This window comes from Ursus arctos, unplaced genomic scaffold (genome assembly GCF_023065955.2).
Source record: "Ursus arctos isolate Adak ecotype North America unplaced genomic scaffold, UrsArc2.0 scaffold_1, whole genome shotgun sequence".
Lineage (NCBI taxonomy): Eukaryota > Metazoa > Chordata > Mammalia > Carnivora > Ursidae > Ursus > Ursus arctos.
This window is the reverse complement of record NW_026622763.1, coordinates 72,481,825-72,507,398: the sequence shown is the minus strand read 5'-3', so window position 1 is coordinate 72,507,398 and position 25,574 is coordinate 72,481,825. Positions and strand designations below refer to the sequence as shown.

The window sequence follows — 25,574 nt, the reverse complement described above, 5'->3', positions numbered from 1 at the left end:
AACACTAAAGATCAATTCTTTAGTAAACACAGATATTTTAGTCATATAAAATTGGATGTGATTATTTCTAGACTTGGCCTGGAGCTTGTTGCTATATTGATGCCCCTTCCTGCAGCTTATCTTTTAAAGAACTTTGGTTTCTTTAAGTGTGTGTGTGTGTGTGTGCGTGTGCGTGTGCGCACGTGCCTGCGTGCTCAACCTGTGCACACACGTCTGTGTCCCTCTTTCCTAATCCATTTGATAATTTGTTGCTTTCAAGGAAGATTGTATTTCTGTATCTCTGATGAAAATATTTTACCTCTTAATGGAATTTTCTCAAAGCTGGTTATTGTCTGAATTTTATTTAGTATTTTAGCCCCCAAATAGCTTATTGCCTTTCATATATTTACATATGTTTACTTTAAGAAAGTATTAAGAAGTAAAAATTTTTTGATGATTCTCAAGAATAATTAATTGACATTTAGTTACATTCGGACTAGAAAAATCAAGTTAGAGACCTCAGTTGTATTAGTATTAGTAAAGTAGGCAGAACTGCTGTAATATATACTCATACAGATAATGGCACTTAAACATTTTGCTCCTATACCTGCCCTAGGTATGTATTTAAATTGGTGGGTAGTTTTTGAAGGAGTCCCATTAAGGGACCCAGGCTCACAGTAAGCAACCCTTTCTTGAATGCAAAGAGAGACGCTGTGAAAAATAATATCAGGTTTACTTAACGTTTCCTGTTGTATGTAAGATGCTATTCACAGGGAAGTCATTACCTGGTATGAAAAGGAGTCTCTAGTTCTTGCAGGGTGCTGTGCCGTTGTTAGGAAGCCTTCTTCAAACACTTACATTTTTTAGGAGCCTTTGCTGTTATGTCTCTAACTAGTAGTTTATATCCTAATCTAGGGATTTTTTCAAAATCAGTAACCCTGGACCATACTTGTAAGAGTCTGATTTGAGGGCACCTGGGTGGATCAAGCATCTTACTCTTGATTTTGGCTCATGTCATGATCTCAGGGTCATGAGATTCAGCCCTGCATTGGACTCTGTACTGAGGTTGGGGCCTGTTTAAGATTCTCTCTGTCCCTCTCTTTAAAAAAAAAAAAAAAAAGAGAGAGAGTCTGATTTGATAGCTTTGGAATTGTGATCAGGCATATTTATTTTGAAAAAGATCCCTAAGGCTGGGTATTTCTCAGGGGCACCAGATTGTAGAAGTAACATCTTAAAATTTATCAAAGGGTAAACTAAAATTATTAAAATAATTGTGATTTATTTAAAGAATCATAAACTCATCCTCTGAAAAGAGTAATAAAGAGTTAGATATTAAACTTCAGTAAGGAATCTGTAGATGCTTTAATAATTTTCAAAGGGTAATTTAAGCTTGACTAAGCAGTAATGATACTGATTTTCTGCAGGAACTACCTTAATATTTTTGGATCACCTTTCTAAGAATGCATCATTTAAATATGTCTATGTATCATAAAATAGTGAAACTAAAGTTACATGTTTCTAAATATTAGCTTATGAGAATTTCAAACCTTTGGGAGAATAACAAATGTGCTTAAGTTGGATTTTGTTTTTCTTGTCCTTTTAGAGTTCTGCAGTGCCTAAGACCTGGGTCTCAACAGACCACCTTTCCATTGTATGGTAAGTTAATATATAATAGGCTTATTTTGGTGGTTTGTGGTGGTCCTCTTTTCTTATCAGTGCATTGATTGGTTTGTTAGCTTTGTTAGCACTTTATCCATAAATGAATAAAGATTTGGGAGAAAGATTGACTTAAGGGCGTAGAACTCTAACCTTGGTTTTTGTCTCAGTTTGACCAAGGTTCCCTTGATAACTTATAAAATCATCTCTTGAAGAACCACTAGCATGAGTCTCAAATGAAGCTAGAGTCAAATATCAAAATTTTAGAGTTTGTCATAGTTAGGCAGAATCAAAGGTACTTGTGATAGGACCTTCTGAGTTCTTGGCCAGTCACCGAACTCAGGGACTTGATTAATATAGCATTAAATATTGTAGAACAGCATATGAAAAACCAAGTAGGAGTTAGATTTACCCTTAATAAGATTAAATAAGGGTCAAGAAATACATAGACCTTGTATCTTATTGCTATATGTTTTGGCTTAAAGATTCTTTTTTCACTTTCCTCTAGCTATGCAGTCAGTGGTTGCAAGAAGCACAAGTTTAGGCATATAAAGATGGGGCAGACAGTTGTCTATAGCTGGGGTGGACAAGGAGACTTAGAACAGAAGGACCCTGATAGTTCCATTGTTAAACGTCCAGGAAGATTTAATTTGCTTTATTTTTATATGTTTCAACTTTAAGATATATGATTAATAATAATAATGATTCCTTAAATACTTTTAGAGTTTAGAGCAGTAAAGAAAACTCACATATTCCATTAAGTAATAGAATTGTGCATGTTTATATCAAAAGTGTTATTTTAAATAAAGTTTCATTTGTAACATTTTATTCTTTAGGTGTAAACAATTGCAGTTGACTACAATTCGAGCATTCTTTGATCTTATTGATGCTGATACTAAACAAGTATGTATTTTTAAGCTAAAAATTACTTCAGTAAAGTAAAAGCTTTTGTTATGGCAGGGATGGATTTTATACTTTTTTTACTTTCATAAAAGTAGAAGACATGTTATATCAACTGGAATTAGTTTCAAAATAGAAATATATTTTTATCTGATAATACTTTGATCACAATTAATAGAATGCAATGAAAATGAAAAAGTGAAAAGATGCTTTAATCTTCCCCCAATTCTTCCCCTTGTTTAAAATTCGATATATATCCTTTTAATTTTTTTTAACTTAAGGAAAATACTACAAGCTATTTTATTCTTTTTTTAGTAATATGTTGTAAACTTCATGATGTAACTTAATAGACATTTTTGCTTAAAGCATCTTTATCTTTCTGGTAGGATCGAAATGTCTTCATTCATTGACTAACGCAAGCTTGCCAGAAACTTAAATTATGTACTTTTAGTAGTTGAATGTTTTTTTGTAATGAGATTTCACTTACAAACTCTACAAACTAGTGATTTTCCAAGTTATTCAATTAGCAGGACACCTGGAAATTCTAGTGCCATTTATAGAACATCATATTACTCTTTCTTTCATGTCTGCCAGCAGATATATAGTAGTGAGCACCAAGGGTTTCAGCAAAATTCAGGGCATTTTATCCATGAACTTACATTTTTTTCTGTGAATTGGGAACAGATTGCTATTTTTCATCTTAAGTACCCTTTTTTTTTTTTTAACCTCAGGTCATCTTGTAGTCCTTCACTGTTTGATAGAAACATGTTTTGAGAACTGTGGCTGTAGCTTCTCCTTTTGGAGAAAAAGTTCCTTGTGTATTAGGTAATTTTCTTCATTATGACAAAGTGTTTAGCTTAGATATTTTTTGATTCTTTCTCTTGAAGGCCCCAATTCTTTGAGAGACTAGTATATGTGGCCTCTTTCTCAAGAGATCTCTAGGTAATGCTTTCCTTATTTTGTCTTAGAACTTAGAAAAGCCTCTTATAAGGCTTTTCACTCTTGGAAGTGGGATAGTGTTTATGTTTTTTCCTTAACCCTTCAGAAATCTGCAGAACTACTATTAGAATCATAGATACTTACCTCTCTACTGAAGAATAAGATAAAAGAGAGACCCCCCAAAAAAGAGAGAGAGACCCAAATTGTGTTTTACCACACTTTACGCCACAAGATGCCATTTTTAAGTTAGTATATTTATTAAAGTAAATCAGCTTTATAGAGTTAATGAATTGGTCATGGAATGCAAACGTTTTTCAGTTTTTCAACCTTGTTTTAATTGTGAGTCTTAACTATGGCAAATGTTTTTTAGTCAGTTTGAGAGAGTGCAACTAGATACAAGAGTAGAACCAATTAAAATTGTAAGACCAGTTTGTATTTGGAATGACATTTGGTAGGCTTAGGAAAAAACCCCATTTCAACCCATGAAGAACAGTAGTATCACAGACAGGTATATTCTTTAAAAATTGTACAGAAAGCTAATTTTCTTTATTGAGGTATAGTTGACACACTACATAAAGCTAATTTTAATAAATCTTGTTTTCCATTAAATCCTGAGATGAGAAAATTTGTAATACTAGTGTGTAATAAATTATAATTCTGGATAGATAAGTAATTTATAGACACATTTTAAGGGACAAATGAGAAATTTTGATAACTAATATTGCTAAGAATCAAAATATGAAACTGAGTTCTGTTTCACAAACTCACTAATATAATTGGACTAAATATTAGACAATAAAAAGTTAGTATGTGATTGCTATCCCTCAAGAAGATATTAGGAAGAGAAGCGAACATGTATACAGGGAAACTATAACTCAAAGCATAATTAGTCCCAAATATGTGGTACAGAGGAATCAGAATTAGAGAATAATTTCTGATGGTTATCAGCATAAAAGACGTAGCTGAGAAACTTATGAGTGGATGGATTCCCTAGAGAGTGAGTAAGGATGGGAGAGTCCTGAGTTAACTAAAATTTTTGGCAGAAAGGCCTATGACTTTTAATTGATTGTGAACAGATGTGACTGCTTTTAAAAAAAAAAAGTCAAAAATAGTTTTATATCAGATTGAGTTGATTGAAGTATTGAGTTTGCATCAATGAAGATAAAATTTCCGCTGCCTTCTACTATAGTTACACGATATCTAAGGAACTATATTCTGTTTCGTATGTTGTATTATAAGGAGGACATTAACAAATTTGAGTTTATCCAGGGAAGGCAATCAGGGTGATAAAGGGTTTGAAACAGTTCTATGAAAAACCGTTAATGTTTTTGAAGTTGTTTAAACTGTAAAGAAATGTTTTATTGGATGGAGGATGTAACAGTCTTCAGTTTCTTAAAGGGCTGGCCCCTAACTTAATGTATCAAAGTAACAGGGAGTCAGGTATTTGCTCTAAATATGGCAGGGCATTCTCCTCATAAGAATTGTTAAAACTGGAATGTATTATCTTCCACAATAGCAAGTTAGAAATAAATGTTCAAGCAAATTTTGGGTGACTTCCTAAGGAATTGAAAAGATTTACTAGACCTGGGTCCTCACTGTCATTTCTTTGTCATTCTCTCATTATGTTGTTGAGAAAATCACTTACCTGTCAGGGCCTCAGTGCTTAAACTAGAGAGTTGAATAGTGGTAGATTCTGAATGGATTTTAGACCCAAGTCCTTTTTTTTTCTTTAAGGGAGGAACTGATATAAAGTTGCAGACATTTATTGTGCTAGGGTATTTTAAAACAGACAACAAAAAATCCTATTGTCTGCTCTCATTTTCATTTCATGAAAGAAAGGATGTTTAGACACAATGCAAGTAAGTAAGACAGGGTAAAGCAAAGTAGTTTCCAAGGAAGGGCAGTTGGCAATTCACATTTTCTCTAACGACCAGCGAATTCTTTGTTGTGGGATTGGTACTGGTCTGAGTTTGGAAAGTAGTGTGTTGGAATCACTAGACTGGAGGATCTCTTAAGTTCTCATCTGACTCTATACACCTTTGTATGTTTTATTCTTAACTGTTACTTGAGAGGCACTAGTTGAATAATAATTAAAAGCATGGGCTCTGGAGCCAGACTGCCTGAGTTTGAATCCTGGCCCAGACTGTAAATAGGAGTATGACCTTGGGCAAGTTCCTTAATTTCTCTGTTCTTTAGTTTCTTAGTAAAAATACAGATGAAAGGATGATTATCTCCTAGAGCTCTTGTGATGGTTAAATGGGTTAATAACATGTTAAGTACTCAGAGCAGTGCCTGGCCCAGAGTAACTGTTGGCTCTTATCATTATTACTTGATGCAAAGTTTCATTGAACTATCACAATGGATATAAAAGGATATAAAATGTATCATTATTCTTTCTAGATAACTCAAAATCCCAAGAAGAAATTGTCAGTTTTGAATCACCACTTTATAAGACACCCAGCAAAACACTTTGAGGAAAATCCAGCAATAATTTCTGACTTAACAGGTTGGTGGTAATAACATGTTTTTATTTTAAATTGAGTTCTATTTTTAGGTAAATTTGTTATTAGCGAAGTCTTTGAAACTATGGTACTTAGCTACTATAATCCTATTATGTTTTATTAATTTCTCTGTGATGGTTTCTTATGATGTTCTTGATTAAGGAAGGGAAAAAGGAGAAAAACAGTTTATAAGATGTTGCTGATAAAAATTTTGTTCTGAAAATAACATGAGAAGTACAAAGTTTTAAAGATAGAGTTAAATGTCTATTTCCTGACAGTCACATAAAATACTATAATTATTTTTTACTTCAGTTTTCAGTATCAGTCATTTTTCAGTCTTCTTTTGGTTTAACAGTATATCATTTGCTGTTAATATAATACCTGTTATACTCAGTTTGGAAAATAAAATAATTCATTTCTTTTTTATTGATACTTCTTTAGAGTAAAGATACCAAATAAATTTAAAATATTTTACTTGATACGAATGCTAGTTGGTGACGAGCACAGATAGCATCTTACTAGATTTCTTATTTTAAATAGCCATTGTTCAGGAAACCACTTCTTTTTCAAATCCTGTTGTAATTGAGAAGTATTTCGTGAACATTAAGTAAAAGGAATGGTTTCATATTTAAAAAGCAAGCCAAACAAATTAATTTCCTGTACTTTAGGGACATCTATGTGGGTTCCAGTGAAAGTGTCCAAATGGACCTATGTGGCTTACAATGTAAGTATACCATCAATGGATTTTTTTTTTACTTTTTTTCAAAAGCATTTTGGTATTTATCTTTAAAAGTTAAAGACTCTTGGGGCACCTGGGTAACTCAGTTGGTTGAGCGTCTGACTTTTGATCTCAACTCGGGTTTTGATTTTGGGGTTGTGAGTTCAAGCCCTGCACTGGGCTCCACACTGGGCATAGAGCCTACTTTAAAAAAATAAAATAAAAATAAACAAAAGTTAAAGACGCTTTTAAAAAGATAACTATGTATATTTTCCCATATTAAAACAATTTAATGATAATTCCTTAATAATATCTAGTTAGTATTCAATTTTCCTGTTTTATCATAGCTTAAATTTTTTGTTTCTTTCTCAATTTAAATGAGAATACAAATAATGTCCATATATTTGTTGATATGTCTCTTATTCCTCTTTTGATCTCTCATACTTCCTCTACCCCTTTTCTTTCCTTATAGCTTATTTGTTGAAAAAACAAGTCATTTGTCCTATAGTTTCATACAGTCTTGATTTTGCTGATTGCAGTCCTTCAGTGCCATATAGTATATTCCTTTATCTACTCTTTTCCTGTAACTTAGTACTTGGATCAGATGCAGTTGTTGATCAGATTCAGTTTTTGTTTTGGCTAGACTATCTGTTTGTGATGTTAGCAGCTGTTGAAGCATGCCTAGAGTCATTAATTCATTTAGGGGGATGCAAAAATAACTCAATTATTTTTTTCTTTATTAACTGGAACACTGTATTGGGAAATTTCTTATCTACTAAATTTATCAAAAGTGGAACATATCAGAAAAGGAGAAAATTATGGTTGCTTTAGATCTTTGGATCTTATATTTACTGGTTTTCAGAAATAGCGAGTTGACTCACGGACCTCCTCCATCAGTGATCCTAAGGGGTTTTGGGGGATTTTTCTTCTAGTATTATTATGAACTCGTCTTTTAAACATATTTGTATTTCTATCTAAAATATTAAAATTCTTCTGTCTTTGACCAGTGGAAGTCATTTCAAGTTAGGCTCCTGAATCTTTTTGGTAAAGCTACTCTTCAGTTGTCTTTCTTTGATAGTTTCTTTACTACCTAGTATGAGAAGATGTTTGAGCTCATTTTGTACATTTCCTGCTGCAGACCTTGAATCAGCTTTTTCTCTAAGAAACTCTTCCTGTTATTTGGGAAATGGTGTCTAAAAAGCATAATTTGGGCACTAGAGGTGTTTATGGCTAGGGGGTTAGCATTTCTAGGCCTTTTCAGTGGACAGAGCTAAGGAATGTATTTTATGTTGATCATTAGGCCAAAACTCAAACCCAAACAAAAAACATGCATTTATAATGCTGTTTCTAAGACATATTTGGGACTGTAGGGTACCTGATATCCCTGACTTAACATCTGTATCTTCTTCCCACTCCTAGAATATTGGTTCTTAACAACACCAAGAATGATAAAATTAGGATAATTTTTGCTTTATCTGGATATTTAAATGATGAAATTATCCACTCTCTTAATTGTTTTATTATGTTTTCCCTCTTTTTTTTTTTAGGAATCTGATAAGATATATTTTACATTTCCTCTTGCAAATCATAGAAAAATCTACACTCATGTCTATTGTCAGAGCACCATGCTGGTAAGATAATTGGTACATTTTATATAAATCTAAAAGTCTACTTTATTTTTAAAATTCAACTAATATCTAATAAGTCTCTTCTTTAGCTATGAACTATTAAATCTAATAAGTTGAAAAATATTTGTCTGACACAGAGTTTTGATTGAAAAGTATTAGTCAAAATGTTTCTATAACTGATAATTTACTATTAAATTATACTTTTGGCTCTAGTTCAGGTCTTTCACCCTGTTTTTTTTTACCTTGTTTACACTGTGTTTAGGATGAAGGAATTTAGTTCGAATATCCTTTAATTCTAAAATTGTTAGTACTTTTAAGAACAGATATATTTAAACAAAGCTATTCTATAGGAATTTTATGAAGTAAATACTGTTTTTCCGTTGGTTTCTATACTAAATTTGCAGGGCTTTTTATGCCAAACATTCTCTAAAATAGTAACTTTTTGTTACAATGTTATCTAGACTCAGAGTTACCAAAGTGATGATTTTACATATTTCTTTTTAATGAATACCTACTATCAGGCATTGTCAAAAAATGTGTTACATGCTATAGTGTGCCTTTGTTATAGTTGGAGTATTTAATAATTTAATAATTTGTCACTTATTTCTTACTTTCAGGAACTTGTTTCCCAATTTGGGTTCTTTTCCCTCTTTTTGGATTTTTTTTTTCCTGCATTTCTCAAGCTTCTTCACTTTATATTTGCATTTTTCATAATTTCTTTCCTCTTCTCCGTTTTGTTAGGTTATTTGTATTTAGAACTGAAATCTAATATGTCACTTAGTTGGTAGATACTGCCATTCGATATATAGTAAAGTCTTCAGAAATGATAGGCAGGCATTGTGGGCTAGGTGCTAATGAATACTAATTTTAGTGGTCTGACCAGAGTTTTGCATCTCTCACAGAGACTAGCATCTCTCAGCTTAAAATCTGGTTGGGCAGTTTATTTCAAGAGAATCTGGCTCTACACTGCTGGCTTAAAATATTCAAACTCACTTAATACTAAATTCCAAATCAGAATGTCAGTATTATAGTGAGAAAAATCCTTGCCAAAGTTCAAATTCTCCATTTGGCTTATTGGAGGATCCCTTTTCTGTAATTAAGGTCCATGGGTATTAATTAGCATAAAGTTAGGTAAATTTTTAAAAGCTTTTCAATTTGTACTATAGAAGTTTTTGATCATATAAAAGTAGAATATAATAATGAAATCTCACATAATTATCATATAGCTTTAACAGTTATCAACACTGCCATTTTTATTTATCCCTTTTTCATTTTTTTTTGACTGAAGCATTTTTAAAGCAAATCCTAGGCATTTTATCATTTCATCCTTAAATACTTCAGTATGTTTTCTAGCAGATAAGAATTGTGCATTTTAACTATAATATCATTATTTCATCCAACAAAATTAATTATTAATTCCTTAATATCATGTGATATCCAATCAATGTTCAGTTGCCTTTATTCAAATTCTAAGTTGGTTTATTTGAATCAGAATCCAAAAAGTATACATGTTATATTTGATTCATGGATCCTAAGTTTCTTTTATAATGGCCCCCCCACTTCCCTCCCCCCATCTGTTTATTTGTTCAAGCAACTGGATTATATGTTCTACAGAATTTCCCACATTCTAGGTTTAGGTGACTATTCTCATGTTTTTGTTTTTGTTTTTTTTAAGATTTATTTATTAGAGCATGTGCGAGAGAGAGACAGAGAGAAAGAGAGAGCATGGGGGTGGGGAGGAGCAGAGGGAGAGGGAGAAGCAGGCTCCCCACTGAGCAGGGGGCCTGACGGGCACTCTATCCCAGGACCCCAGGTTCAGGACCTGAGCCAGAGGCAGATACTTAACCAACTAAGCCACCTACATGCCCCTCTTGTGGTGTCTCTTAACATGTATTTCCCTTATGTTTTCTGTAAACTGGTTGTTAGATTTAGAATCTTGATTAATTTTTAATTAAATTAATTACCATTAATTTTTTGCGGCAAGAATATTTTATAAGTAGAACTGTGTACTTAACCAGAAGATATACAGTATCTGGTTGTCCCACTTTAGTGACCTAAATAAAGACTTATCAGTAGACTCAGGTGGTATTACCATGGTCTATCCTATATAGAGTTCCTAATCAGTTCCTAACAATTTTATCAGCCATTGAGAGCATCATTTTTTACTCTACATAGGTTTCTCTTTAGATCTATTATATAAATTTCATGATCAAGTAGCGTTTTCTTTTCTGTATACTTTAGGAATTATTGTTATTATTTTTACTTTAGGAATTAGTTCGCAATTCTTCAGTGACTTTTTCTAAGATTTTCAATACAGTTTTTATAATTAGTTAGGGATGCTTGCTAGATGACCTGAAATTGTTCCTTTGACACCTTATAGATTATATCAACGTGGTGTTTTAGGGTGGGCTTGAATAATATTTTTTCAGTTTATTCATGAATAAGTCAGAATTCCCTATACACAGAAGTGTAAGTAGTATAAAATATTGGCAACTTTCATATTAAGGCCTATCTTTGAAAATAGCTTCCCTTAATAGCTGCAAAAACCCATTACAAAAGTAGGGTGAATCTTGAGAGCTCAGTAGATTTTCCTTGTCTAAGCTATGCAGATCTTTTCTTTTGCCTTGCTTTATAATGTCATGTTATTCTGGAAACACAGTTAACTGATACAGAAGTCACATAAGTATTTTGCCAGCAGTAAAGAGCAGACATATTCTACATTATTTTTGTTTGTTTCCTTTCAGCTTTCTTTTCTGTATTCTTGGAAAATGTCTTCAAATTGTATTTAAGCTCCATGAGGACAAAGACCATGTCTGCCTCATTCATCATTTTTTCCTTGAAAGCTTAGCATAATTACATGGCCCTAGAATAGACTTTATAAATATTAGTTGGATGAAAGGATTGATTTCTTTTTTATTATTTTCTCTGTTTATTAAGGAAATTTTTATGTAGCTATCTGAGCAGTGTTTCTTACCCTCTTATAAATTGGTGGAGGATTTTAGTAGTTGGATCATCAGATCTTGGAACATCGCTTTTACTACTTCCTTAAAAGTTGCAGTGAAGGTCTTTGGTTATACTGCTCCTAAATGACTGGAGATAAATACATAATATTGTTAAAATATCCCTACCATCTCTGTGGCATTCCAGTGGTACCCTGATAAAGTAAAACTAGCTTTTGTCTTGAGCCCTTGCAATTGTGCTTCAATCCAAACACATTCTCAGAAGTTTTGCCTGATAATCAAATGAGAACTCAAATGATAAACTAACAAGCTATACTTAGATTAATTGCTATTTTTAATTACTTTGCTCTAGATTTTTTTTTCTGTTTGTATAAAAGTTGACCTCTAAGTATTCATTCTTCTATATTTACTTAAAATGTAGTTACTTATTATGTAACTACCTAATTAAAGCATGGACATTGCTGAACTCTGAAAGCGTTCGTTCAGAAATTAAAATTGCTTACGCAGTATGCTGTGGAGACGTCACTCTTTCTCTTGCTGCTCTAGGTTACTTGCTATCTATATTGATATTAGACTTCTTTACCTTCCCTTGACCTATATTACTTTTGAGAACAGCTTGGAAATGTTTCTAAATAACAGGTTGCTATTTTATGTTTCTATCATGCCTACTAACCCTATCATATAATAGTAAAATGTTAAGCTGCCTATTTTATGTAATTATATTCTATAATATTTAGTGTGCTTTGTGTTATTAATCAACAGGATACAAATAGTTGGATTTTTGGCTGCATAAACAGCACTTCTATGTGGTAAGTTTTTTGAACCTAAGGGCCTCAATGGTTCATTTTTCTCAATATAAATAATATAAATCATACTTATTAAAGATTTATTTATTTTAGAGAGAGAAAGAGGGAGCCAGGGGTAGTGGGGAGGGGCAAAGAGAGAAGGAGAGGGAGAGAATCTCAAGCAGACTCCTTGCTGTGCGTGGAACCTGATGTGAGGCTCGATCCCGTGACCCGGAGATCATGACCTGAGCCAAAATCAAGACTCATATGCTTAACTGACTGAGCCACCCAGGCACTCTCACATCAAACTTTTTAGAATAGCTTCATACATTCTTAAGCGTATTGTGCTGCTACATTACATTGTAGTATTGATTTTAAAATGAAAAATAAAGGAAATTAACATATCAGCAGTATTTGCAAACATTGAAATGGTTGCTAGGAAATACAATTTTTTTGTACCCACAGGACTGTATGGATAAGAGTATATTGGATTAGACTTACTGGACTTGTTTCATTAGAACTTTCTCTGATAGATCTGTAACTGGCTTCTTTTTCCTCTGAAGCTTATTTATAATTTATTATATTTTAATATATTTGTCTTTAATTATATTTTCATATTCATTTCAAAGCCGGCAGGGGATTGATTTATCATGGAAAGCTGAACTATTGCCAACAATTAAGGTAAATTATGACTTTAAAATTTTAATATCCAGGTGAAAAAATACTAAAAATTTCTTCAGTCTATAGGCATTTTAGAATATGGTCTTTTATTAATTCATCTAAGTATTAAATGAACTTGAGATTTGCTAATATACAGTTTAGAAATATTTTCTCTGGAAATACATTTTAATGGAGAATAACATGCAATGTTTTTTTTTTAATTTGCAGAGATTAAAACTGTAAGTTAACAATCCTCTAAATAAAATTAAATCTATATATTATAGCATCATACCAAGAGCTGGATAAATTTTTAAAAGTTAATTTGAGGCTATGTTTGGGATGGTGTATCTTAAAATGGAAGCTGAGTAGTAGTTTGAGTTTTTGGGAGAGGACCTACAGTAGGAAAGTGAGCATCTCAGAGATGCAAAGTAATTTTCCAGATCTACTTCAGTATCACTTTGTGGTCAAGCACTTGGGTAACTCTACTTTATGTAGTACTCCATGGAATTTATTTAATAATTGTTTGTGATTTCCTTAAATAACTCTGATAGGTCAGCAAGTCTTTTTACAAAAGGTTAATATTGTTGAGAAGAATAAAACAGTTCTAAAATTTGATGAAAATACCTCTTCTAATTTCTAAATTGTGTTTATTATAACTCATAATCTTATACCAGGAATAACAATTTTCAGTCTTCAAGTATTTTTTCATAATGAATACTAGCCTCATAAACTTGAAAGTGAAGCCATCTCGTCGGTCCCAATCATCTCCCAGTCCAGTTCAGTTATTTGTTATTTATCTGTATAGTCAACTCTGTACTATACTAATAGAGAGGAATGATGATAGAATGAATAATTGCAAGTTACTTCACACTTGACTTTGGAACAGTTGCAGTTATTTTTTTCTGTCACCTCAGTCATCCTTATTTTGTGTATATTCATTCCTATGGTGTTGTATTCAAGAGTTAAATATTGTAGGAAAATGAATAGACTCATATGAACATTTTTAATGTCTCTTACTGGTTCTATCCTAGCCTTTTAGGCAGGAGCAAAACAAACAAAAGTAGTAGGATATACTTAATGATAATCATTCATAAACCTTTACTTGAATTTCCAATTTTGATAGTATATCCTATCTAACCTGTAATTTAAGAGTTAGGAAGAAATAAGTGATTAAAATCCTGATAGAATGTTACTTTGCTCCTATTTTTAAAAAGTTACTTTTAAAATAATAAAATCCTTATATATATTTTTAATCTCGAAGATTCAACAATGTATTCATCTAGTTCTAGACCCTGTGTTGTTTCTTCTAAATTTAAGAAACAGCGGGCAGAAGAGCAGGAGAACAAGCTATTTTTTTTCAAGATTTATTTATTTCAGAGAGAGAGTCTCAAGTAGGTTCCCCACTGAGTGGGAGCCTGATACAGGGCTCGATCTCACAACCCTGCAATCATGACCTGAGCCAAAACCAACAGTCGTATGTTCAGTTCATGACCTGAGCCAAAAGCAAAAGTTGGACGTTCAACTGACTGAGCCACCCAGGCACCCCAGGCTGCTGCTTGCTTTTTATAGTTGAATGCTGAAAGAGATTGCCAGATAGCATTAAAAGCCTACTGAAATTTAGAGAGGGAAAATGGGAGAAAGAGGTTTAGAAGATAAGGATTGCAGTATTCTGCAACTTTAGGTGTTCTCAGTTGAAGAGGATTATAATTATTAAACATAAATAAACTTCTCCATTGTAATGAAAATCAAAATTATATGTTAGCCACTTCTAAAAAGGACACAAAGTCAATTTGCCATCAAGTTGAAAAGAAATAAAAGATTAAAGTGAAAAGATTTCATGAATTTTATTCCTATTTATATCATCTTAACAATAAGTAATGTCAGATGAGAATCATATCACTTTTAGCATTGCTGCTAACTAAACTGTTAATAAATAGAAGACTCCAGCAAAGCACCTGTAAATTCAGTTTTTAAATACCAGTCATATGGAATTTTTCTGTCATGGGTACAGTGAAGAAGTTTCTAAAAACAAAAAGCACAGCAGGCCAAGAATTTGGTAAGCCAAAATGGATGTATTGTTCAAAACAAACAAAAAACTAACTTTCTAAAGATAACTAACTTGTATGAGAAAACTACCTTGTTGCCATTTTGCCTTAATCATACTTTAGCACCATAGCTTTGCTCTGCACATCAAACCCTGGTGTTTGATTTCCTGTGTGTGTTGTTTCACCATTAAGGGCATTTTACCCTTAAAACACTGAAAAATTTCCCAACTTCATATTAATCTTACCTGTCAACCTAACGATTTCATGAATATGATTATATTGTCAAGTTCCTACTGACAGTATAACTATATAGGAACTTTATAAGGAAATTTTTTTTGACACTGTTACCTTTTGAAGTATTCTGATCCCAAAAAAAAAAAAAAATTCTTGAGAAAAAAATTATTCTTGAGAATAAGTAGCAAAGGATAGCCACACAGAATAACCATGATTCTTTCTCATTAACTTTCATACTGTCTACCATCTGTTTGGTTGGTCTCAATTGTATGTCAATATGGTTTGTGAGGCCCTTTTAAAAAAGGCCTTTTAATTTACATTAGAATGGATTAAGTCCATTGCTGAGACTTTGGCAAGTAAGTTGAGGTGAAGCCTAGGAGGTTAAAAAACACACTCACAGGTGAATCTGGTCAGGTTGTTAGAGAGCCACTTATTCACAGTTCTTCAGCTTCAGAGCCTCTGTTCAACTTGCCCACATAAGTGCTTCTGAAGAAAATTGGAGAAAGTTAACTGTCTGCAGAAATTTCTTAATACATACGAATTGTTACCACATATACTTCCAGAAAAAAACCTGGATTTAAAAACTGTATTTGGTGCTGTAGATTTTCATTAAGTAGACCAGTCTCTTATCTATTTATTCCTCAAAATATAGGCTGTAGGATCTGGTCTTAATTTTGAAAATAGATGTTCATGTGATAAGGCGCATTATTCATCTTATTGTGTCTTCATGTCATTTACTGAATAAGTTCCAGAGGATGATATTCATATATATCATTAGGCAGAGACTCTTTACTTCTTGGCTACATCAGAATCATTTGAGATTAAGTTGCAACTCTTCCATTATTTTTAGCATTCATTCATTTATCAGCTATTGAATGCTCTTGTCATATGCTAGCTACCAAAATAAATGTAGAAATCATATTGTAATGTTATAAAAAACAAATGGACAAATTATAAAAGATACCAAATCTGGAAATAATTATGTAAAATAATTACATTTAGTATTAAATGTCATTTGTTTTACATGAAGGGGTAAAGTTCAAGTAATATTTTTGGCAGTTCATATTTACAAAATATTTGGAATTTGAGTTCAGGATTATTGACCTGAAAATGTAAACATGGGTGTTTTATGAGGTACTGGATGTAAAGTTTGGAATCAGTTTTTTATAACCAATTAAGTAAGAAATAAGTGTTTATAATTTCTTTTAACATGTTTTAAGTTCTGTATACCCTCAAAAAGAAAATCAGCTTTTTATGTTTGGTTTGTTTTTTTTTTTTTTTTCAGTCTCTGATGTTAAGACTTCAAGACTATCCATCTTTGTCTCATCTTGTTGTATATGTACCATCTATTCATGGAAGTAAGGTAACAAATGGATTAAGGTTGTTATGAGAATGTTTAGTGGATACTCATGCTAAATATTTAAGTTATTTTTTGATGAATTCTTCTGCATAGTGCTTATCTAAAACAATGACCAGTTTGGTGATCCACCTAAGACTATTAAATCGTTAGGATCACCTACTCTAACTTGAACTAAGCAGAATAAACCCAAGTCTCTGTGTTCAAAGTGGGAACGTACTTTATGTATTAGTCTTTCAAAATCTATTCATTATTGGTACCCTTTTATGTGGAAGACTCTGTGCCAGGAATTATAGGAGGCACACAAATGAGGAAGACATGAATCCAATTCTCAGAAAGCTACATACTGTTGGATAGGGGGAGAGAAATATTTGGAAACAGAGGGAAGAGTGAGAATAGAAGAGGTACCCAAAAATATAATACAAATCAGAATATAGCAAATAAATGAAAGGTATAAGAAGGGGAGATATCTCTGATGATGGAATGAGGAAAGGCTTTATTATGAGGTGATATATAAAATTTTCTTAAAGGATAGTTAATGTTTTTATGGGTAGCATGAACATTGTAGAACTGTGCTGTCCAGTATGGCACAGGTGGCTATTTAAATTAAAAACAATTAAAACTAATAAAAATTCAGTTCCTTGGTTATACTAGCCATATTCCAGATGCTCAATAGTAACATCATTGCAGAAAGTTAAAATGAACAGCACTGCTGGGACAAAGAAACGATGAGATCCAAACATGGAAGTGTGAAAGTGTGAGATGTGTTTGGAAACAGTGAATACGTAAGTAGTAATTTTGAAAAGATGGCCACCATGGGTAGGATAGTAGTGGAAGAAAAGTCTGGGAAAGTAGTTTGTGGCCAAACTCTAGAGGACCTTGATTGGAAAATTCAGGACTTCATAGAATTCAGGAGTTAGTAGGCAGCTGAAAGATTTTCACTGTACTAGAAATGGGATCAGAGCCATTTTGGAAGATGAATCTGTTTATGGTGTGCATGGATTAGAAACAGACGAGCTGCTGCATAAGGGGTTATGAGGGCTCGAACTAGGGAAGTGGGAGTAGAAATAAAAGGATGATGATTTTTGAAGAAGTTGGGGGAGAAGGAAGCAAGAAGATAGAGGTAAAAGACCCTCTGCTTCCCTTCCCCATTTCACCCAATAAGCTTATCCTTCAGTATCCATCCTAAGTGTTCCTAGTCTCCTTTTCATGACTCATCCAGATAACTTCTTTCTTCTGTGACGCTTTGTTTATAACTTCTTTGAGAAATTATGCTGAATTATAATTTATTTGTTTATCTATCTATTACCATCACCATATCGTGAATTCTTTGGGAGTAAGATCAGATAGATTTTATCCTACTTTGCATCCTTATCCTTTAGCAACTCACTACCATATATATGCTCAAGAAAATAGTTCTTTAATGAGAAAATTGTTGAGATTTGAGGCCAAAATCATTAGGAAAATTTGAAAGACAAAAAAGGGGATGTAGTTGGGAGTTAACTCAAAGACTGAGTCTCACAAGTACCTTATAATGAATTCATTGTTTTGTTTTGCTTAGCTCAGGTGAGAGGTAATTCAACATCTTCAATTCTAAAAGCTCTCTTTAGGGGTTTTTCTGTCAGGTAAGTTGGTTTTGAATGAATTTAAACATCTTTCCCAAACTTGAAAAGGCCCTGGCTGGTTATTCCAAGAAATTAATGAGCCTTTCACAAGTAACCAGCCTTAGCAGCCTAATGAATATTTAATATGTCTTAATGCTCTTTGGAAAGTAACACTTGCTGACTCTTCTGTTGCATACCCAGTCTCATAAGGATGTTAATTTAGGCCTTTTATAATTTCTACATATCTGTTATAACCCATCATCGGAATATATATATTTAAATAGCTTGAAAATTTTTTGCAGTCAACTGATAATATAGTTTTCAAAATGCCAATGTGGAATTACATGCATTTTTTGATGCCAGAAAACAAAATAATTCCATTAGAAAGAGGCCCTTGAATTCTTTTCTTGGGTATGGGTTTATTTCATAAAGGGAATAGCCAAATTTTTAAAGCAATAATAAAAATTGTATTATTTTAAATACCTGTACGAACTGATTTAAAATTGATTCTGTCTCAGGCAATGTCTCACCCAAAAGTGCTTTGTAAAAATATGATGAATAATCTTGTTCAGTAGATGATTGTTCTAACCTTGTAACAGTTGTTTTCTATAAGGAAAATGTCTGATGGTATAGTTGGCCTTATAAGTAAAGAAGGGGGGGAAAAGCAAAGCCTCTTAACAAGTTTTTCCTTTTATTCCTAACATGTGTACTGTAGTCAGATAGCATTTTCCCACATCTATTTTTAACTTTCAGAAACAAAAGATCCACCCAAGAGGCAAACAAAATAACATTGCTTCAAGTACAGTCCAAGGTGTACTTCTTAGAAAAGCCTAGGATAGACCTCACTGGCTTTCTGCTTCCTGTAGACAGCAAGCTACTTGCTAGCTACAATTAGGCATCAGATTAATTTGTTCTTCAGCTCCTTTAGATCAAAGTAATTTGGTTTCTTTGTGGAGATTATTTTAATGAAACCATTCTTATTGCAGACAGCTTAGGGCAAACTTCTTATGTCATTGTAGAAATGTTATTACATACGAAATGTCGTTACAAAACATTGTAATTATACAGATGTCACATTTTAGTTTTACTTTTTTTGAGATAGCATTTCTTTTTCTTCATACATAGTAAACCTTTTTTTCCATGTAATTGAATCACTGTTCAGCTTGAAATAATTGTATACAAATAAATTTAGCCATCTGTAGATGAATGGCAGTATGTCCATCTCCAAGTCTTTTGTAGTCTAATTAGAGTGTTGGAGATACATAATTAATATGGGATTTTTAAAAGTAAATGTAACAAAATTGTATTTCTTTTTGACTCAAAGTATCGAGAAATTTTTAATCTAAATCTCTAATCTTGAGTTAACTTTGATTCTTAATGCTTTGATCCATCCTTTAAGGTTCCTCTTCTACAAACACCTAAAACTAGCTGGAAGGAAACTGGACTGTTCATCAGCTGTTGTACAAATGATCCTCCAGTAATTTGTCTATTAGGTTAAGCCCTTTCACCAAATTTTCTTAGCTTAGCATCTCTCTTTGAGTAATTGCCATCTAAGTATAGCCAGAGTTAGAATATGATAGGTAATAACTTCTGCAAGGCTCAAGTTTATTTATAGACTTTTATTTTCCACTCAGACATCAAGTGAAGATATTTTACTATAAATGTTATTCTATTTTTTCCTAAAAATCAATGTTTTATATTTTAGTTTGTTGTAGATTGTGAATTCTTTAAAAAAGAGACAAGATCCATTCAGCTTCCTGTAACTCATCTTTTTTCCTTTGGTAAGTGCTTTGATTTTGGAAGTCTTAAGAATTCCTTTTCTTTTTTTTTTTTTCCTTTCTTTTCTTTTATTTTAAAGTAAGCTCCACACCAAGTGCAGAGCCCAGAACAGGGCTTGAACTCAGGACCCAGAAATTAAGACCTGAGCTGAGATGAACAGACGGACAGTCAATTGACAGAGCCACCCAGGAATCCCAAGAATTGCTTTTATTTTTAATAGAGTGCTTATTTATTTTGCCAGTCAGTTGCAATAATGAAAAGCCTATAACATTAAAAATTGTGTATTTCAAGTATAGTTCTTTGAATAACCATATAATGTAGTCCAGTGGTTTAATCGTTATTTAATACTGGGCCAGACGTCACTTTCTGAGAAGTGAACTTTAACTTTCTCCCTGGTCATATACATTTGCAAGTAATTGTGTGTGTGTGTGTGTGTGTGTGTGTGTGTGTGTGTGTGTGTTCTTCCATGAATTTATACTACATGTTGGCCCTTTCAATAAAATGTTTATTATAAGGTATAAATTGCTGTCTGCCCCATGGAAGTTTCAAGATTTCTCTAAATATTTTTCCCATTTTTTTATTGTGGTAAAATACATGTAATTAAATATGCCTTTACATTTTATTTTGAAATATTTTTGAGCACTGAGAACAGTTACAGAAAGAGCACAGGCTTCTATATCCTTCACTCACCTTAACATAAACAATGCAGTTGTCAAAACTAAGAAATTAGTATTCATACAACACTATTAAGTAAATTACAGGCTTTATTTGGTTTTCATCAGTTTTTCCACCAGTGTTCCCCGGGTTCCCACATTGCATTCAGTTGTCATGTCCTGTTCATCTCCTCTAATCATTGATAGTTCCTCGGTTTTTCCTTGTCTTTCATAACTTTGGCATCTTTGGAAAGTACTTGTCAGTTATTTTGTAGAATATCAAATACTGGATATGTCTTATGCTTTCTTATGATTTGATTAATGTTGTACATTTTTAGCAAGAATATTGCCAGAATTATGCGTACTTCTCATTGTATCCTGTGGTTGGACACATGATATCACTATGTCTAATTACTACCAGTGTGAACTTGATTACTTGGTTAAGGTAGTGTCTTCTAGGTTTCTCCACTGTAAATTTATTTGTTTCCTTTTTCTATTTAATAAATGTGTTGGGAGAGCTACTTTGAGAATGTTTAAGTATCCTTTTATCTTCAAAATAACCCACTAATGTTATCATCCATTGGTTCCTCTAGTCTGAGGCAATTATTACTGGTATTCTATATTTATTGGAATTCTTGTGAAAGGAAAGTTGTCCCTTCTCCATTTATTTACTTAATTTTTATTTATGTCAGTATGACTCATGGATATTTATTTTATTCATTGGATTATAATTCAATATCATTACACTTTTTTTCTTAAGTTGTTCCAGCTTTGGATATTGGGAGCTCATTTTAGGTTGGCTCCTTGACCTTTTGACATGGCCTATCATTAAAATATGTATTTTTTAATATTCTGTTTGTGAAAAGAATCTGTTACTTGAGAGCAGAAACTTTTAGATTTTTATCCCTCCCCCACTTTTGGGGGGGCGGGGTGGTAAGAAAGATACTCAGAACAAAACAGAAATGACATGTCTGAATCACCCATCTCATTAAAGATAGCAGACTTATAAAGTGAAAGATCTACCAAGAAAGCATACCTATTTGAAATTGAAAATATGTACTTGACTTTTTAAAATACATACATTATAAATGTTGTCCAGAGTTTATTGAAAGAGGATAGGATTTTTAGGAGTTCACTCTTCCATACCAGAAATGAAAACCTATAAATTCTTTTTTAATATTAAAATGTATTAGCATTAGTTAAACATTGTTAAGCAATTAGTAATTCTTAAAAAACCATTTGGTATTCTAAGTAATACAGTACTTTCAATTCAACAGGACTGTCTTCAAGGAAAGTGATATTAAATACAAGTGGGCTGTTTTATAATATAGAACTTCTAAACTTTGGACAGGTAATTATCATGATTATAACAAGGATTTGATTTTACTGTTTAGTTAAGCAAACAAATAAACTTTTGTTTTCTTGTTTGTTTGTTTTTGTGGTCAAACTCTTACTAGATATACCAGGCTTTTAAAATCAACGTAGTAAGCAAGTGCTCAGGAGTCAAAGGTAAGTGTATTTTCTGAGAAGAATAGTATTGTCATTTGAAGAATCAATAGGTCTTCACTTGAATTTTCTATAATACTTATTTATTTTATGTGAATCAAAATTAAATATATGATAATAGAAAAGCTGTCTGTATTTCCAAGATATTTAACATAGACCCTTTCTTAACACTAAGCATCTTCAACTGTATCAATTTATCCACATTTAAAAAATACTCTATATATTTTTTATCTCATTATAGTAGTAATTCAGATTTAGCTGTTTTACCAATTTCTTAATACTTTCCATGTGCTCTAATATCTCTTGTAAGTCTAATTAAACATTATTATTTAATAATTCTCTAATTTTTAATGTGATCTTACCCTTACTGGTTATTTTTTATGAAATGGGTAATTGTGTAGTTAGTTAGGTATTATAGTAGATTATGTAACATTTAGTGTCACATAACGTTAATAACACATATTGCCTTTATGTTTCCACAGAAGAAATAACTAGTATCTATAAACTTCATATTCCTTGGTCTTACGAAGATTCACTAACTATTGCACAGTAAGTATATGAAAAAATTTATCTTAAACTTTGGTCATTTTGAATAAATATATTCTATTTAGTTTATTTAAATCATAGTGAAATTTTAATGAAACTATTTAAGTACCTCTTAATAAAATGTAACTATCTTTTAGGTAGCACTGTGCTCATAAGATAATATTATAAGATAATGTGTATTCTTACCTAAATGATCTAGAACTTAAACATTGCTTGCTTGGAGCATCAACCCTTCCTAGACTGTCCTCCAGCAACTGTGATGCAATTGGAAAAGTGTCCACCTATAATAATGTCTCTGGCGTCTGTCTTCCTCTCCATTATTTCATTGTATTGTGCGAGGATTGACTTAGCATTCGTTATTTAACAACATTTTGTATTCGAGAATTAATATTTAAGTTATCTTTTCAGGGTACCGTCTTCCACAGAAATTTCTCTGAAACTCCATATTGCTCAACCAGAAAATGACAGCCATGTAGCATTATTAAAAATGTATACATCTTCAGACTGTCAGTATGAAGTAAGTTGCAGTTTGCTTAATTTTTAAGATTTAGTTATAGAATAAACAGGAAATATATTTTTATATTAGGCTTAGATATATGGCAATGTGGAGGCCAATAAATATATGAAATAGACATTTATGATGCTTTAAATATTCTCCATTTTGCTTGTTAGTACCACATCATTATTTCCTCAGCAGGACCATTGAAAGTATACATCTTAATAAGTAATAGAAAATAAAATTGAGACTATAGATTAACCTTCTAAGTTTGGAAGCCCAAAGTCCAAAATTCTCTATAAATTGAAGAATATCATGCAATGAGCTGACGTGGCTTTATTGCAATAATTGACATGATGTATATTGGTTTCCAGCTCCACTGGATAAGCGTAAGAATCTTCTTTCCTTTTCACTAGCTTTTTAAATCTCTGTTAGTCATTAATATGTGCAGTGTAGTATGCCTGCTGTGTTTGTTTTACAATCACAGTACAACTCTGTTCCAAGAGAAGGGAAATGGACTTGGGTAACATTTATTCTTATGGATTCATGAACTACAAGAGCCCCTCTGTATCAGAACATCCCAGGTTCTAAGGATTCCAAATTTAAGAGATTATACATTTTAATGGCAGTTTCTGATTTATGTGAAATATCTTCTTTCTATTCAATTCCTTTAAAAACCTTAAGTATTTGGATTCTTCATTAGAACTAACTTTCTTGGGGTGGACTAAAATTGGTAGGTCAGACTGTTCGTTAGCAACAAGTTTTAGTTGGACCTAAATTGTAAGTTATTTTGGATTTCATTGTATTTATTAATGCTTTGATATCTTGCTTTCTGTTTCTAACACTGAAGGACTTTGTAGGGCTGAAATGGTTTTTAACATGTGCCTTCATATTTCTAATAATGATAGCAAGAATTGCATTAACAACTTGGCTCCAAATACTGCACACTCTCGAAAATGTCCATGTTTTTATAAGTACTTTCTGTTTTTTAAAAAGTATTTTGAATAGTCATTTTATAATTTCTGTATGAAATATGTATTTCCTTTTCCTAGACTTACTAATATCAAAAAAGATGTATTTATATTAAAGATAATTAAAGATAAATTTCTTTTTAAACTGTTGTTTTGGCTTAAATTTTACCAAATATGCTCTGTTTGTTCCTGGTCTTATATCCTTTGAAACTTGTTTTTATGAAATTTACTCAGAAGTGCATTAGCTTAACTCTACTTAGTGCTATACAGTTGTAGGTTTGAGATTTTAAGATACTAGTTATATAGTAGGCTTATTTGCCTTTAATTGTTTAGCAAACATATGTATTGCTTCTGAACTCAGTCATTCAATCAATTCCTTTAGCTTGTGTGACCTGGTACTAACATATTCTGGTTAATCAAATATTCTAGTTAGTAAATGGTTACCACATGTACCATAGCATTCATCCAGTTGTCGAAGAATTAGAATCCAGGAAAATATACTGAACAATAAAACTACACTTAATACAAATTAAAATTTGTGGTTCAGAGGATTCTTATAGGACCACAAATGCGTTTAGGTTGATCATTGTTAAAAAATTAATGATTATGCTTAGAGATGTTGCAGAAGTGCTCTGTTTAGTAAAATGTAAACTAGAAGGCTTTAGGAGAAATAACCTTTTTTTTTTTAATGATTATTTTAAACTAGGTGACAGTTAAGACTTCCTTTTCACAAATACTTGGACAGGTAAGTGATTCCTGATTGATTATTGGTTGCCTTGTGAATAGATACTATAAAGCAAGAGTTGCAAACTTTTTTCTGGAAAGGGCCAGCTAATAAAATATTTTAACAAACCACATATGGTCTTTTGCTGCTGCTACTGCTGCAGCTTTTCTTTCTTTTTCAACTTTCTCCTTTTCCTTCTTTTTCCCACTTTAATAAAATCCAAAAACCATTCTTGGCAGACAAATCATAGTTGGCCATGCCTGGCTTTAAGGTGATACTTTCATTCCTAGAAATGAGAGCTGATTCCTGATTCTTAAATTAGTATTTTTGGCTAAATGAATGTCATATTAAGATTTCATGTTGCTCATACTATGCTATAATTCATAGTCCAGTAAAATTTGTAGGCTCTGTCATATAAACGAACATTTTCAAATAACTTTTTATATTGTATGTGCTTAGTTTGTAAAAATAAAAAGTAAATTATATTAAAAATAAAGAAGTTGAAATACTTTAAATGCTTTTGGGGAGTATCTTTCTGTAGTTCATAAGCAAATAGTGTTACAAAAATAATTTATCAAGTAGTAGAAATACTGAAGTATTACTCAAAATCATTATAATTTGCATAATTGTATAACCTGGGCATAAATAATAATATTGATTAGTCAGAAAAATTATATACTAGTTTTAAAATTCTATACTATACTAATTTAAAATTTTTGTTGTGGCATTGCATAGCAGAATTTTTAAAATTCCTTTAATTTTGTAATTACAAAATGCACAAATCAAAATTAAATCAGAAATGTTTTATATGCATTATCTCACTTGATTCTCACAACAACCTGGTGAGAACTAGATTGTGATTATTATTAAATTTGTGAACATAAGAAATTCTAAGTTCATGTGTAAAATGTGCTACATTAGAAAGAGAAGATT

At 32.0% G+C, this 25,574-nt stretch overlaps 1 protein-coding gene across 1 annotated transcript in view; it reads left to right on the top strand.

Annotated features, from left to right (window-relative positions):
- Positions 1-25,574, top strand: part of PGAP1 (post-GPI attachment to proteins inositol deacylase 1) — a 68,428-nt gene that overhangs the window by 26,384 nt on the left and 16,470 nt on the right. Inside the window, exons 6-19 of the mRNA XM_026492273.4 lie at positions 1,583-1,635; positions 2,472-2,538; positions 5,875-5,980; positions 6,644-6,699; positions 8,241-8,324; positions 12,044-12,090; positions 12,696-12,747; positions 16,291-16,368; positions 19,672-19,747; positions 21,676-21,749; positions 21,856-21,907; positions 22,387-22,453; positions 22,859-22,967; positions 24,624-24,662. Of these exons, the coding sequence (XP_026348058.2) occupies positions 1,583-1,635; positions 2,472-2,538; positions 5,875-5,980; positions 6,644-6,699; positions 8,241-8,324; positions 12,044-12,090; positions 12,696-12,747; positions 16,291-16,368; positions 19,672-19,747; positions 21,676-21,749; positions 21,856-21,907; positions 22,387-22,453; positions 22,859-22,967; positions 24,624-24,662 (960 nt within the window). The remainder of the gene's footprint in view (positions 1-1,582; positions 1,636-2,471; positions 2,539-5,874; positions 5,981-6,643; positions 6,700-8,240; positions 8,325-12,043; positions 12,091-12,695; positions 12,748-16,290; positions 16,369-19,671; positions 19,748-21,675; positions 21,750-21,855; positions 21,908-22,386; positions 22,454-22,858; positions 22,968-24,623; positions 24,663-25,574) is intronic.